Here is a 17,032-nt window from a genome sequence, read left to right on the forward strand (position 1 = left end):
TGCGGGCCACATATTGTTGGACTACGCATAGAGTGTGAAAATTACGTCACGATTTTGACGTCACATGCCCCTTAGGTGAGATGGGGAGGGTTGCGGGCCATAGCTATTTGATTTTTGACTGACTGAGTGACTGATTAGTCAAAATGAATCAGTCAAAATCTGTAAGCTATAACTTGCAACCCTCTCAGTCTATATGGTAGCGACGTCACAGCTTTGACGTCACCATCGCCATAGGCGAAATGGAGAGGGCTGTGAACCATGGCTTTTCGCCGTACATGAATTACAATCTGATTTTTTAACGCGCTCCGTATGCAACACCTGGATCGTCGACATCATTCGCTTGGCTAACATTTTTCGTCAAATTTACACTTAGTCACGCGACTTATCTGACTAACCCTGGATCCGCGCCTGGGTTACAGAGATATTAAAGGTTAAAAGTTTTTTGATGACGTCATCAACCCGTCCATTCCGAAACGGATTTGGGGACCCAGGTTTGGAAAACTTACCTAAATTGGTCCCAGGTGGTTCCTAGTTACCCACGCGGTGAATCATTGACGTCACCACCTAGTTTCCAAGTTATTAAGCCTTAAGTGCACTGTAATGGCTTCATTAATTTAATATACTTTCCCTTGTCGTTGATAATATTTTAACGTTAAAGTTTGGTAAATTACAGAATTTATGAAAGAAAATAGTGAATAATATAATCCACTTTGCAAAAGTCACACACAGGGAGAACTGGCGTATTATTATAGAGATACTAGCTAAAGTATGTTTTACATTACACCACCATATGGCAGAGCATTGACAAAATATATTGGTATAGTGTAAATACAATGAATATTGATAAAAAAATTATGACGCAAAATTATAACTTTAATATTCTGCAATATTTTGTTAAATCAAAATTATTTCGGTGAAATTTTTGCATATAAGTTTTAAAACAGCGAAACAGCAACGGTGGAAATATATTGTGAGCAGAATTCAGCTATATGCTACAACATATTTCAAAACATTACTGGCTATTGCTGTAGTGTGAAACGGCTTCAAGAATAAGAAATAAAAGACACAAGGTTGTATTCCTGTTGTTTTGAAAAAGTATTTACAAAAACAAAAATCCCTCCAAATAAAGTTCTTTCTGCGGATATTGAAGTCAATTAAAAACGGTCCACTAGTGACAATAAACGACGTCTTTCAATTTCCGCGCTCTCTGATGTGGAAGAGTCACCAATATGGCCGGCGTATTCTATGAGAAAAAGTAAAAAGATAACTTTGTGGAAATTAATAATGATTGTAATAAAAAAATGTGCTTCATTAACAACAAAAATTAAATTCTTCAGAAACAAAATTGTAAATTTAATATTTTTCAAGTTTTTGGGGAGAAAAATTGCGCAAAATTGTTTAAACATATAAAAACTTTGAAATGATTTCTGATTTTTTTAGAAAAAAGAATACAACAGTTTGTAGTTTATTTCGGTACTTTTTAACAGTTCTTAGACCCAAATGATGAGGACAACAACACCACTCATTTGAATTTATGAATATTTATAATTGCTCGGCTGTTGACAATGAAGATTTCGTAATTACGGAATTACATGACTTACAGAATGCTTTAAATAACTGTTACACATCAAGAATTAACATTGTTTTAAAAATTACCCACCTCCCTCCAACTATTGCCACCCCCTATTTCAGCCCTCTGAACGAAAGTCAACCTACCCCAATTTATTACCCCTATCCTCAACTATCGATTTAAAGGAAATTACCAGGCCCTTAGCTAGCACTCGGCTGCCATGTTGAACACACAGACGATTGGTATGGTTAATATAGAAACATCAAAAATCATCCATACCTCTCATCACTTGTTTGATCTGTTTCATTGATCCGCCATGTTGGCTGAGCAAAGTAAGTAAACGCTGTTTGATCTAAAAACAGAATTTTTAAAAACTCCAAAAAGGGGTCCTACTTGGCAGACCTTTGTTAATAATATTAGAACGGTTAACTCAATGGCCCTGAAACCAGCTGCTTTTTTACTCTTCGGAAATAGACAAACTATATATATTTCAAATCAGGTGGTGTGCCACACCCATGTTTAAAAGATGCATCTTATATTTCTCGAAGTTCTTGATATTAATGCTTTTGTTCATTAAATTTAGAAAAATTAAATTTAGTAAGAAACACTTTACACCATTACAACCTTGTTTTCCTTAAAGTTACGCCCATTTACGCCCTACGATTTTTTTCGATTTAATAGATTTTTGTGAAAATATTATAAAATACTTATTTTGATTCAAATATTAAAAAATCTTTCCAACCAAAAATACACCAGATAAACGCTACTTCTCATGAAAAAGACGTGACAACTTTTTTTAGTCTTTTTGTATCATTGGATTATGGTTAAAAAGTTGAAATGCAATTCAAAATATTAAAAACAAAGTTAATTTTTAAATAAATATCGCACGTATAATATTTAGACAGTCAGCATTTAAGGGTGGGTTTTTGATTGCCTGGTGATAGAAATTTTTTGACTTACAACCGAACACAAGGGAAGTTATGGGGTAAATGATATGTTGTCAGCTGCTAAGTAAAGAGGAATTATAACGTAGAAATCACCTATATAGAGAGAAAGAACAGACATAAAAAAAAAAGTGGGAAGCAAATAATCCAACCTTTACCAACAATCAAAGTTTTTTCTTTTCCTGAGCGGGTAACGGGGGAACTGTATGTAGCGATTTCACCAAAAAGCAACTCATCAAGTAAACATATCAACAAATGACGTAATACACAGAGAACGTACCGAGGCAACACCTGAACAACAAGCTTCTAACATGGTACAGACAAGCAACTGCAGTATAAACAAACCAGCATCAAGACGTTTCAAATAAAACTCGTCTTCCATCGCTTCATCAATGGCTTCGCCTTGTTCTTCCAAATCCTAAACACACATAGAAACATGACTTAACACATGTATTTTACAACCATGGAGATTAGCCCGGGATAAAGCGGTAGGAGCATATTAGACTTGTATCAAATTATAATAAAGCATAATCATCGACAAGCTGCAGTTTTAACATAAATTTAAAGGGGAAAAAGACACAGGGTGTGCTTACTCAAAAAAATTTGCCAAAGACCGATTTTATTTTCTTAATTAATTTTTTTGGTCACTTTTCACATCCAGGTTTCATTCATTAAAGATTTGACTACTTTATCAAGCATATGATTACTTCATAAAAAAACATCACATCACTTACATCCCTTTCGCGCTCTATTCTAGCATCTGCGTCTTGAACACGACGTTGGTACTTGAAATATAACTCCATTAATCGATCAACCTGAAAAATGAAAAAAATAACAAACACGTATATTAGTTCAAAAGGTTCTAACCCAAAATTACCCGCCCGTTTTTCTTAATTTCTACGGGAACGAAACTGGTGCATTGCGGGTTAATGGTGAATATTAATAAAAAAAATTCGACCTACCAAGATTTGGTAAAAATAAGGGGTCAAAAATTTTCCAATAAAAAGTGTTAAACTGAAGAGGGGGTTGTTGTAAAAAGGGTGGGGTTGCTCTATATTCCGGGGTAAATTATTGCTTCTTAGATTACCTCGAGTAAGACAGATCATTTAATTTAGCATCGCAACAGCTCATTGCTAATTTTTCGTATTGTTCAAGTTTGCAGTGTGGTGTTTAAAAAATAGGGGGCTCTGACCCCTCTGCCAACTATTTTTTTTTCATCAATTTTTTTCAAATGAAAAGACTTTTTCCAAATTTCCTAACTTTCTCATGATTTTTCTGAGCAAGTGGAGCAATACAAGTTCTATTTCATCGAGTTAGCTCGACAAAGAACTTACTTTCACGTGATCATCTTCAACAAACTTTTGCACCAAGCGAGTTCTGTTATTTCCTGATAAATGTCGAAACAGCGAAGATATGATGGAACAAGCATGCTCTACATAGAAGAAAATATACGAAGTATGTATAAGCTCAACTGCAATGGGTGCAATAAAACAATGACCTAGAGATTTCAAACAACCACATAAAAGGAGAAATGGAAAGAGAAACACGTTTGCCCCCAAAAATAAAGCAACAAGAGCAGCCAATTTTTACTACACAGCGCAAACACAAACGGAATAGGCTGTCTTTGTTTTCATATTTTTAAACCCTTGATAAATCCATTAAAACTTTAATTCAAAATTTATTAACTTTTCGAATAGCAGAACATAAATAGGTTGTCGCAACTTATTTCAGTTTCACGAATTCGGAGCGTTCCTACAACGTTATTCATGAAAACTACCTTCACATTCTTCTTTGCTGTTCCCTGATTTTTTATTTCTTTTTGGTGGCTATAACAACAACAACAACAACATAACAACACTTATAATTTTATTAGTTTAATGTTCTATTTCAACTAATTTTTTTCGGGAGTATTAAGATATCACTGTTGGATTCGCACAACTTAAAACTTAATTTCTGGCTTAATTATCGTTCCTACAATCCTGCTCATAATTTTTCTAGAAAACGACAGTTTTTGGTCATTTCTCAAAATTGCCAAACAAAAAGGTTAGGTTAGGTATACAACGTTGAAAATGCCCTAGTGCCTAGTGCCAGTTTCTGCGATTTCCGTATTATGGAACAATCAACGCGACGGCCCGCGAAGGTCCGAAAAATCAGAAAAATACTGCTGACGCCATCAAAAATTGGCATGATTTTTAACTGCAACGTAGTAATCAAGTCCAAATGATTTGTATCTGCTAAGAAAAAGCGTGAATGATTACTTGTAGGTGCGATGTTTAAAACTCGATCTTTATTCAAATAATAAACTGAGCAAGATTGTTGAGTCAGCTGTTATTTTTTACTGTTACAAAGTATGTGGAAAACAAAATGGTGTTGATGGTCAAAAATATGTTAAAATTCAAGCAGCGATTGCAGATCGGAAAACTCCTAGTAAGAATTTTTAGCTAAACTATTCTCCATGTTAACAATCTACATACTTACTTTCATGAATAAAGGGAACACACTTCTCAAGCCAAGTATTTCCACAAACTTGCTGCAATTATCTCCTCCATCGGGACCAGTCATTGCGTACGCTAATACCCTCAACGCACTTGTTCGACTCATTTTTTTCTCTCTACGAAGAAGAGATTGATGAAACCCGGTTCAATATACACACATAATAGAACAAAATTCTGAGTACAAAATTGTACGATTTTTTTAAATTGATAAAGGTTATTAAAAATAGCGTCAGGGTTGGTTATCTCTTAAGAGCTGTCTTTTAAATTTAAGTAGTATCGTTTTGCTTATCTTCTGCATGAATTCCAAATATTTGCATTTTGATGCTTTTAAAAAAATATTTGGAACATTTTTTTTTAATTGAGTAACTTCAGCCTACTCTTGCGCAACTAAAGTGTGCGATTTGCGCTAAAAATATAATTAAGGGCAATTCAATGTCACCAATAGGGTCCAAAATTGCAAACTGAGTTCTGCAAAAATCTTCTTTTCACAAAAATCTCTTGCCTTAAGGTACACATGATTTCGAGAGTTGTAAGCACGCAACTAACCTAAGCATGAGGATCATCAACTGTAGTCCTTCACCTTTTAAAAACAACTCTTTATTTGGCCCGTACAGCAAACACGAGCAAAGACAATTGAACAAATTCTCCATGTACTCCACCTCTTCTTGATTGTTCGGGTTGTGTCCTTTATAACTCTAAAAAAAAAATCAGAAGATGGTAAGCAAACCGTGACCAGCTAGGCTTTTGTTACGTCTTTCAGTAGAAATTTAGCACATAAGGGAGTTTTACTGGGACTGATGAGTCCGAGCTTGGATTAGAGAGTTCAAGAGGTGCGCTAAAAACACACAGGAGCCGCGAGCTTTCACTGTAATTCCTAATTTTACTGAAGTGAAATGCAAACATCGGCACGCATCATAGTCAATCACTTCAACAAGGTTCACCATATTTCACCACGAGACATGTTTCTCAGCAAAAAGTGAAGCTGTAAGGATAGAGAAGGAAGTAGCAAAAATATTAAGATTAATTTCTAACAAAATCTTCCCGCCATAAATGCATTTCCTGGCATAGCTTTATATAAAATTTGAAAAAGTATGCAGTTTTAGCCTTAATTTGACTTTTACAAAACTTGAATGCAGTCGCAACCTCACCATCTGTACGCATTATTGACAGATGTTGACAGATGGATTTATCCAAACTGGATAGAAAAACATAACTTACAGCAAGAGCTTGCAACAGACTGTCCACTCCATTTGAATCACCAACAAGCTGTCGATTTTCTAGAGTATGTAGAAAAAGCAGAAATACAAAACTATTGGTAATTTGATTAACGCCTACAACATAGGCCACTGTTTCACACTTTTTGGATCGGTTTTTGTTCCGAAATAGACGTATTCCAGGTATCCAATTAGTTCAAAAAGGTAACTGATAAACAACAACAAAATATTACAAAGTCACATTGAATGACCACTTTATGAAAATAAGAACATTGTTATGTGCATTGCTTTCCCATCATTTGTACTCTTTCTACGAATATATATGTCCGCACTCTCTGCAAACCACTCCGAAATAAAACCATTCTAATTTAAACACCTGCACGAGGTTTATTTTCGCTTTCCGGTTCCTACAGTCTACAATATGGATACAATGGTGCTTTTTTAAAAAAACGTTAACCAGTCCGGAAGGTGTAAACATGGTCTTAAGTAACCTAATTTTATTATTCACATACGTCCACCTTGATTATCTCACGGTATTAACCAATGGGTATTAAACTTCTTTAATAGACGAAGCAAAGATATAAATTAATTTTCAACACGGTTAGGCAGCTGCAACAACAAAATCGACTAGATACAATTCGAAATAGATACCTCTTCAGTTGCAATTTTATAATAAAAAACCTCTTTTGTGTAGCCTCGTTTGTTCACCAACAAAATATAGCTCTTAAAAACATCTGCAACAGAAATCTTTAAAAATGAGTGAATTGTAATTATAGAACTCCCCCATGATGGCAAAGAATGACATTATTTAAAAATCTTCAAGGCCAGCAACGTCATAAATCACAAAATAGTTTGATACCTTCATGATTTTGCAGCAAGATAGCGATGATTTCACTGGCATATAACTTGTTGCTATCGAACATACGCCTCTAAAAGATGAAATCAGTCAATTTGATCTTTTCTACTGCAGAATTCATGTAACAAGAAACACATGTACTCCAATTCTTCTCTTACCTTTAATCTTTTGAGAAGCCACGTTAGTAGGCCATGTTGTCCCGCAGTGACACATACTTCTGGACGAAATTCTGCTAAGTTTTCTATTACCGCTAAAAAGAGAAAGTGAAAAGCTTTGTTGAAATATCAAGAACTTAACAGAACTGGTTGTGGACAGCTGATCAAGCTTTCAGTACCCTTTTTAAAGTAAATCTAAATTTATAATTATGAATTTAAAAAATAACCACTGTACTTTTAAACAGATCAAATTTATGTAAAAAATGGTAGGTGCGTCATTTACCCAGGGTATTATGGACAGCGTTTGCGTCTTCTTTCTGTCTTTCATCTAACCTTTGCAAGTTTTGCAGCAGTAAGTTAGTAACCTGACCATTAAGCTAAAATTAAAAGCATCAATAAGGACCACACACAATAATGATTAGACTATACACACATTAACATATAATTAAACTGTCCTGGCAATTCTTCAAAAATGTGACCGTTTCAAACACACTCACCAACGCATCAACTAATACATTTGCTTCTTCTTCACTTTCGCTAAGTGTGTCCATATCTGTAAGCTCTTGTAACAAATCTACGATTCCGATTGATATATCTAAAGGAAGAAAGCAAATTTAAAAGTAAGAAAAATAAAATACATGGTTTTCTAGAATGTAATTTTCTTGCATGCAAACACAAAAACGCTTTGTCACTTGAAACGCTCTAGTAGGGATCACATTTTGTAAACTTTTATTTTATCGAACAAAAAGTATTACCTAGGAGCTCAATACTTAAGTTTTTGCAGGATTAATTTTTACCGATTTATTTTCCCCTCAATCGCAATAATAAATTCTGTAAAATCGTGCTGTTATTTATAATTCACAAAAAGTATATTCTGTGAGAGATTACACAAATATCATCGACGAATAAAATTAGCAAGGAGATTGCAATAAGCAATGCTAATTAGTAAATATATAGAGTTAAAACATTTACTCAAATCCTCCAACTTCCCAACCACAAAAACAAATTCCGCAAATCAATTCCTTAAGGCTGAATCTGCAAAAATAAATCCCTCAACAAAGTCCTAATTGTGAGGCACATCCTTTAAGGTGAGCAATATGTTTCATATGGTTTTTCTTGCGAACTCACAGACAGCTTCAACTATATTAAGAGCCAAATTGGAGCCAAATGTTTTTACTTTTTTCCTGGTCATTTTTTACCATGTTTTTACTGTAAAATATGTACAGTATCTTAAAAACATGCAGCATCATGGAAAGCTTTTAGTATCACTGTTCCTTTAAACGTATTTCCAAACCTTCCAAGAAAATTCATTTGACACAGCCTTTTTATGGCCAAAAATGGTTTTGTTAAAGTATTTTTTAAAATGCAATGTTTTTTGTCTTATTCGTAACAACTTTGGTGCAGATTTTGGTGATAAGGTAAAATAATTTTTTTGGCATATATATAATTTGGTGATGTGTGAAGCAATTAAATCATGGGTGAATTTAAAGTGGCGAAGGCCAAAATTGTTTAAACCTGATGTGGATTTAATTTGGAAGAGATGAGTTTTTTCATACATAATTTTTTTAAAATTAAAACTAGGAATACAATTAAAACTTTATGAAGTGATAAGACAAAAAAAACACAATAAACAAACAATATTTTAAGATTTTTAGCCACTTTTAAACGAAACCTAATTATAGAAAAACTTATATTTGATGTGCATTTGAGATTGTAGTGGCAAAAAGAAGTACACATCAACGTAAATTTAAAGGGGAAATTAAACCCATTTTTTTAAAATTTTTTTATGGAACGAAAGTCAACTTTTATAAAATTCTTAGTTTCGTTTTACACTTAACTTGACAAGAACCTAACAGGAAAAATTAAAAACACTTGTGCTTTCTCTTCGGTAATTTGGATCAACATCATGACCTATTTGAAGGTAAAAAAAACTGAATTAAACACGGCTGATGATGTAAATGTGTTTAAAGTTGTTCCCGTGCAAAGAAAACTGCAACGTTTAATCTGAATAAACACAAATTCTAGACTTTTTCTCCAATCTATCTTCATTGATTATTTAACTTTTATCAGTTCTTTTATCAGTTTAAAAAGATATTGTATAAAGTGAGTTAGTTAATTTTTTTGGTGTTGTATATGCAGATTTTTTTCTCTACTTGCAATGTTTTCCTTTTTGCGTTTTATTGACATTTTTTAAACAAAGTTAGAGACAAGAAACTATTTGTGTGGATACAAGAAAATACATTTTTGGTTAATTGATTTTTCTAGAATTGCTACAGTATCATTCGTTTTGGTTGCATGGTTCTGTAACAAGGTCTTGTTATCTTGTCGCTGTTGGTGCTTAGAATAAATAAATATATGTATCCTAAGTAGGTTTTATAACATTTAATAATACTTTAAATAAATAAATGATGAAATGACAGCAGTAGCTTATTCCACTATGCGTTTCACACACTTAAGCTTCGATTTTTTGGTCCTAACCAGTTCTACGTCATTATTGTTCTTCAAGGCAAAACAATAGCTGGTTTACGAAAAAACACAACATTCAGGAACTAAGTCATATTTGTCGTGATTTTGTAGATGAGTTGGATCAAACATCAAAAAATAATTTTTGGGTAAATTTCCCTTTAATATAGCAGTTTCAGACTAAAATAACCAATTTTCTCAAATTGTTTTCTAGGTCAAAATTTGTACATAATAAGGAAGTAACAGTACCTGTATTTTCGTGGTTTAACAGTCCTAAACAAGTTGCTGCAGCATTGAACTTGACAAAGATTTCGTAGTATTCAGGTACTGTCGCCAGAACATGTAGTTTTTGTATTTCTTCATGTAATTCCAACTCTGATTCCATAAATCTAGAAGCAGACTTTAACATAAATGTTTTTTGTTTGTCTTTACTTATGAAAATAAACAGTACAAAAAAGTATTATGTCAAAAATTACTTTTGTCATTAATTAAAAATTTGCAAAGCTTGCTACGAAATCCCACAGAGCATATAAAGCACTATCATATTGTCAATACATTTGCACCAAAAGTTATGTTAGCACAGTACATCAACCCAGAAAATTGATATAGTAATGCAAACTATCTTTTTCATGGCATTTTCAACTATTTAATCCTAATATACCTGCGCTTTTTTGGCCCTTGTAATCCTTACTTTCTGAACCACTTGTGCTTAAGTGATGAAACTTGGCGCAGTTGGAGAATGTGTTAGTACAAACTCAATCCAGGTAAAAAAATAATTTGATGACGTCATAGGGATTAGAAATGACGTCACACATGTGAAAAATGGTCATTTTCCCAATTTTTCAGTACGTTTTAATTTCTTGCGTGTTACTAATGATTCTTACTAGATTTGTGGAACAAATACCAAAATATATGTTTGACATGAAAAAAGTAATTTTAATGACGTCATTGGGATAAAAATGATGTCATTTTGGCAAGAAAATTTCTTATTTTAACGATATTGATGTTCATGTCATTAAACTTGGCATGTAAAGATAATTGAGGTAAGGAAAACAATATAATGACGTCATTGGGATCCTAAATGACGTCAATTTGCTGGATCGATATTTCCTTCAAATCTGGTCTGCTTTTTGTCCCTAGTAACCATATATCACCTTAGCAACACCTTGGTTACCACTTAGTAACCAACATACATGTAATAAATATTTATATACCCAATACAACATCTTATAACTTTCTTACATGAATGTCAACGGTTTTCAAAATTCCAAAAAAATTACCCCTGTCCAAATAATGCAATACCCCCAGCAAAGTACCAAATTTTTCCAAATTTTTTTTTTTCATCAGAAGCCATAAAAAAGTTAGGCATATTCACAAAATTTTAGCACTCAATCACATGTGTATCTAAAGTTATGCCTAGTCAAAGAGGCAGCGGGCACTTTGTGCCCCCCCCCCAGGTATAATAGGGTTAAAATGATTATATGAAACCAGACCTCTACAGATCCTTACAGAAAACACCAGCTTCTTACAAACAAGGAAAAATGTTTATTCCCGAATGTCCTCAACTTTACATATGCAGCGTCAGTAGTAAAGATGGCAGTCAGCTATGCATACTTACTTTTGAGGTTGGTCTGGAAACTTTATTCGCATTTCCTGATTTTTCGTAACTTTTTTCTCAAAACTCAATATGTACTTCTTAATTGCAGATTCATCAATTATTTCATCCTGAAAATGAAAAAAACTGAAGTAATTGTTAATTAATAAATTTTGTTTTTATTTTGTAAGCTACATCCTTCCTCAAAAAATATTTTTATCTTGATCATGGTTAATCTTAAAATGAAGATCATTTCTCCAACATTTTACAAGCTGATACTATCGATATCCTGAGCCTCATTACAAACCTTTTTGTTTAAATGTTTTTAAAAAAGAGTCATTCCATGCCAAATGAACCAAAATCAAGGGACTTTTCATGTCGACCCTCACAGATTTTCTTGAAATTTTCACCACAAGTTTATATCAATAAGATCTGGAAATGCTGAAATTTTTACCTTCCTACCTCGAGTGGTTCCCAGGATATGATCGTAAGAAATTTTCCCCATTATGGCAATTTCTCAATATTAACAAAATCCTCTGTTTTCAGCATGCCATAATTTTATGTATGGACACCCAATGTCTCTGAAAGTCTATAATATCATAGTATTCCATCCATATTTTTTAAAGAAACCAAAACTGATATTAGAAATTTTTTAGAATTGCGCCATTATGGATCAGAAAATGCTTGAAAATGCTTTTAGATTTTTTTTTAGTTTTTTGATGCTCCGGTAACTCAAGTGTGAAGGTGAGATAGGGTTCATACTTATATTTTTCTTTTACAACAAATACTTTTCCATCATCTAATCAAAATTTAATCATTTTATTTTGATGGGGTTTCAAAATATGACCTTCCGAAGTACCACTCACACAGAATTTCCTAATTTTTCACAAAATTCCAGGTGAAAAAAAGCAGTGCAGGAAAAAGTTTCTGGCTTTGAAAATTTCGGCAGATAATCTTCAAAGTATCCATCAGCACTTAAAAGAAAAAAAATCTTGGGATTCTGAGTGCTTGTATACATAACCTTACATTTAAATATGGTTGATTTTCGAAAAAACTGCATGCAAGTAATTTTTGGGGGATTTTGATGCCTCATTCACCCAAATATCAAAGTGTGAAAAGGTCTATACTTTTTTTTTCTTTAAAAACTAATAATTTTCCATCATTTAACTTAAACTTAATCATTTTATTTTTATGGAATTTCAAAATATGACCTTCCAAAGTATTGCCTGGACAGAATTTCCAAAATTTTCACAAAATTTGGGAGGAAAAAAAGTACTGCAAGAAATAATTTTTAGTTTGGAAAATTTAATAAGATAATCTTCACAATATTATTATGGACTGGAAAGAAAAAAATCTTAGGACTTTGTATATTTTTATACATATCTGTGTTTTTAAATGTGGTGATTTTTTTTTAAAAAAAATGATTGTGTGCAATAATTTTTTTGTGATTTTTATGCCTCTGCAACCGAAATTGTTATGATGAATAATGTTCATGCTCAATTTTTATCTTTAAACATATGGTTTACTAGCACTAAATTAAACCACAGCCATTATTTATCAATGATGTTTCAAATTGTGACCATCCAAAGTAGCAACCACATAAAATATCTAAAACATGTACTTCTGGGTAATAAAATTAATTAGCAAATATTTCTTGGCTTTAAGGCAATAAATAACAAATTAAATTTTGATAAATTTTCTCCCTGATCTTTGTCAGAGCATCTTCAGATCACAAGTAAAAACGTCTTTTAACATGCATGTACAAAATGTTAAAAATTCTCTTGATAAAAATAAAATGTATAAAAATCGTTTATTAACAATAAAAGTCGTTAAAAATTATAGTATGTTTTCCCAAATTTCAGATCAGGGAGAAATTTCAGATCAAGGAGAAAATTTATCAAAATTTAATTTGTTATTTATTGCCTTAAACCCAAGAAATATTTGCTAATTAACTATGAAAAGGCAAACCTATAAAGAATTCATTAAAAATAAAATTAAAATAGCAAAACTTTTGAGATTTTGATGGTAACATTCCAATGAAAAAAGTTGATAAGCTCTACTCTTACTTAGTCACACTTCCCAGGAAGAGAATCAACTATTAATTTGGTATTCTGATGTATCTGACAAACACAAACATTGTGAATTCCAGAGGCATTGCCTACTGTCACACACCATTTTGGGTGCAATTCACCAAATTTTGAGATTCCGATGTTTCTCTCTGAAACTTTTAGAAACTCTAAGTGGAGTTTCTTTAAATCCAATAACATCAGTCTTTTTTGCATGTGTTATTTAACACCATTGATTTTAACTGATACAAATTTTTTTCGACCAGGACAGAGGCGTGAGTACTCATCTCGTTGGTAAAATTCTTGAACTTCTGCCTCAAGCTCAGCACCAATGCTTCGCCCTACTTTTCCATCTACTTCAGCAAGAATACCTTTTTCCTTCTTGAGTTTTCTTGCCTTCTTCACCATTGACTTTAAAACATTGAACTTGGTTGATGTTTCTTTAATAGTCCAACTACTGGGCGATAATGTTAGCAATTTAACATTTTCTTTACGGCTAACTACTGCCAATTTGCATTTTATATCATTAATGAGTTTGTCTAAATCAGATGATTTCTCACAACAATGCTCTCTTTTACTATACTCATGACTAGTTAGGTGCTCAGGTGTAATATTTAAAGCTTCAGATATGGCTTCACTACAAATAGAAAGAATTTCATTGAACTTTCTCCTTCCATACGCTACTTTGTCAAGGTGGCCAACAGGTTTAATGGGTGAACAAACTAATGCCTCAATTTTTTCATTCACTAATTCTCTGGAAAGTAATGGCGCACAGTAACTAGAATCCATTACTTCATTATTCTCTTCACCGACATCAACTTTACTATCGCTTAACCTACGGCATTTATCACACAATTTTTGGTCTGGTTTGATGTCCAACAACTTAGCCATCCTTTCATCAACAACACGAAGTGTTTCTATGAAGCAAATTTCAGTTGAATTAATTTATCATTACAAAACAAACATCCAAAGACAAGCTGCTTTTTCAAATTTTGTACGTTTTAAACTTCTATGATCCCGTTCCTGCAAAACTTAAGAAACTAGGTACTAAAAAGTTAGATGACATATATTTTATAAATATCTTCATGATTATTTATTTTTTGTATTAATTAACAACAAATTTCTGGAAAATTTGAATATCATAATTAGCAACTTAAAGTTCAAATCAAAATAATCGAGACTAAACTATAACATTTAGTTGCCTATATAAAATATGTGTACCAACCAAATATCTTTTTTTGATGAACTAAGGATCACAACAACACTTTTGTAACGATTCATATCTTGTCGAATAAACTTGCTTATGATGGAAACATATAACATCTGAATCACACAACTGTTCTTCACTTCTCCACTGGATCAAACGTCTCTCTGTGGAATCCAGTTCAGCCACTTTAACATAACCATTCTTTCTAATGTACCAAACGTTATGACAATCACCATCAAGTTTTCCAAACTTACATAAATACAGATCACTCATCTTGACTTTCCACAATGTGATAATTTCAATACCATCAACTAGTAACTTTTTCAGCAACAAATTTATCATCTTATATACATTGGCATTTTTTATAGAACTTTATATTCCCAGGATGGTCCATTGGAATCACAAAATGGAACAATTTAATCCCCAGACAGGTATTGTGTCAACTAGTTACTTAATAAGAACTATCTCATGATATATATAGATTTTATGATATTTATAGATTTCATGATAGCTATTTATTCATCCCAGGGGATTTTCAATAGAACTTCAATTTTCCAAAAATAGTTTATATTCCCAGTAGGGTCCATTAGAAAGACAAAGTGGAACAATTTATTCCCCAGACAGGTATTGTGCCAAGTAGTTTACTCAATTAGAACTTTATCATAATATTTATAGAGATTTACCAAAGGAAAGTTATATTATAAACTTAGTCTTAAACTATATTATAAAAAGGTCATAATTTCAAATCTCAGCAATTATAAGATGCTCAAAATTTTATGATTACAATAAACAAACTATTTGGTTTACTTAACAAAAATTCTTAGTTACTGGAGCATCAAAAATTTTCTAATATCAGTTTTGGTTTCTTTAAAAAATATGGATGGAATACTATGATAATATAGACTTTCATAGACATTGAGTGTCCATACATAAAATTATGGCATGCTGAAAACAGAGGATTTTGTTAATATTGAGAAATTGCCAGAATGGGGAAAATTACTAAAGATCATATTCTGGGAACCACTCGAGGTAGGAAGTTAAAAATTTCAGAATTTCCAATCTTATTGATATAAAATTGTGGTAAAAATTTCAAGAAAATCTGTGAGGGTCGACATGGAAAGTCCCTTTATTTTGATTCATTTGGCATGGAATGACCCAAAAGTAAACTTTATTAAGAACACATCAGATATACAATTTAGGAGGATCATCAATTTAGGAGACAAAAATTTTTGCACGCTTTTTTTAGCTAAAAGTTTGTTTATACAAAAGAAGTAAAATTCAAAACCAAACTTGATTTTTTGGACTTAAAAGCCACAATGTAAATAGTAAGCCGACATGCCAAAATAACATGGTTTGGGTATAGTTTTATACTTTCATGCATTACAGCACACTATAGAAACTTAAACTTAAACTCTTCCTACCTCACCATTATCTTCGACAAGAGCTAACAGTTTTTCTTTGTCTTCTTCAGTTATGGGACCCTTAAGATCAAGTTTTTTTATGTCCACCTGTTTTTGTTCAACTGCTTGAGGAGGTGGCTTCTCAACTTCTGATGCAGTTGGTCCTTTTTTCAATATCTTTTTAAACTGATATTGTTCTGTATCTGTTTCTGCTACTTTCTTCACTTTCTTTCGTTTTTCAAAATGTTCTGGGACTCTTCGTTTTGAGCCGGTTTTGGGCTGAAAAAACATTAAATTGCAACAATAATAATAAAGATTGATAACGGTCAATGCCAGTTGGTGACAGCTGTAGCTGTCAAAACTTGTATAGAATAAACTCACTTGTTCATGACATGAGACTAACTGAACAGATAAGCGGTAATATTTATAAAGTTAAAAATAATTTACTGATAAATGAAAAGGTTACGCTTTGATTCACAGTATACCATTCCCTAGTTCCAGTAAAAAATAACAGAATGAAAACATTATTGCAAGTAGGAAAATGACGTCGTGGCAAAAGGAGAATGAATCTGAACTTAGCAAATTTTCAGATTTTTAAGGGTTTGTGCATACATATACCATAAAAATAAGTAAAATTAATAATGCAACCAACCTGATATTGCAATAATTCTCCAACATCCATATTTTTTTTATTTCGGTTTCAAGTATATTTTTATATTAAAATTTATTTGTATTTCTAGAATAAATTGGATTATGATTAATTTCATAATGTATCTGTAGCACAGTGCTGACTTAATAACACTGTGTGACATACGTAATCAGCCAATCTTAATTCTATTTTTTCATTCGAAATTGCTTATTACACAAACAACATTCTCATTACCGCTCAGTTTTTAGAAAGCTAAGCTTCACACAACAAAATTCCGTCCTACTAAATCCCCAAGAAGACGAAAACTTACTAAATCCTAAGGCTTTTTGGGCCAGTTTTGACATTCCTCGACTTTCCCCTGTTTTCCAGAATGTCTGGGGTCACCCTGTGCCTCCAGAAATTTAGCATTACACTATCAA

The 17,032-nt window shown here is 32.5% G+C and overlaps 1 protein-coding gene across 1 annotated transcript; it reads right to left on the minus strand.

Moving 5' to 3' along the window:
- Window positions 1–1,071: 1,071 nt before the first annotated feature.
- Window positions 1,072–16,703, minus strand: LOC130614133 (beta-catenin-like protein 1). The gene is made up of 17 exons (XM_057435538.1): window positions 16,617–16,703; window positions 15,986–16,243; window positions 11,316–11,422; window positions 9,947–10,086; window positions 7,732–7,829; window positions 7,518–7,611; window positions 7,238–7,329; window positions 7,083–7,152; window positions 6,228–6,286; window positions 5,556–5,704; window positions 4,993–5,125; window positions 4,292–4,340; window positions 3,849–3,946; window positions 3,249–3,329; window positions 2,795–2,932; window positions 1,850–1,922; window positions 1,072–1,243 (listed from the first exon to the last, which is right to left on the minus strand). The coding sequence occupies exons 1-17, from the start codon at window positions 16,644–16,646 to the stop codon at window positions 1,155–1,157; spliced, it is 1,758 nt and encodes a 585-aa protein (XP_057291521.1). The 5' UTR covers window positions 16,647–16,703; the 3' UTR covers window positions 1,072–1,154.
- Between the last annotated feature and the right edge of the window lie 329 nt (window positions 16,704–17,032).

This window comes from Hydractinia symbiolongicarpus, chromosome 11 (genome assembly GCF_029227915.1).
Source record: "Hydractinia symbiolongicarpus strain clone_291-10 chromosome 11, HSymV2.1, whole genome shotgun sequence".
NCBI classification, from domain to species: Eukaryota; Metazoa; Cnidaria; class Hydrozoa; order Anthoathecata; family Hydractiniidae; genus Hydractinia; species Hydractinia symbiolongicarpus.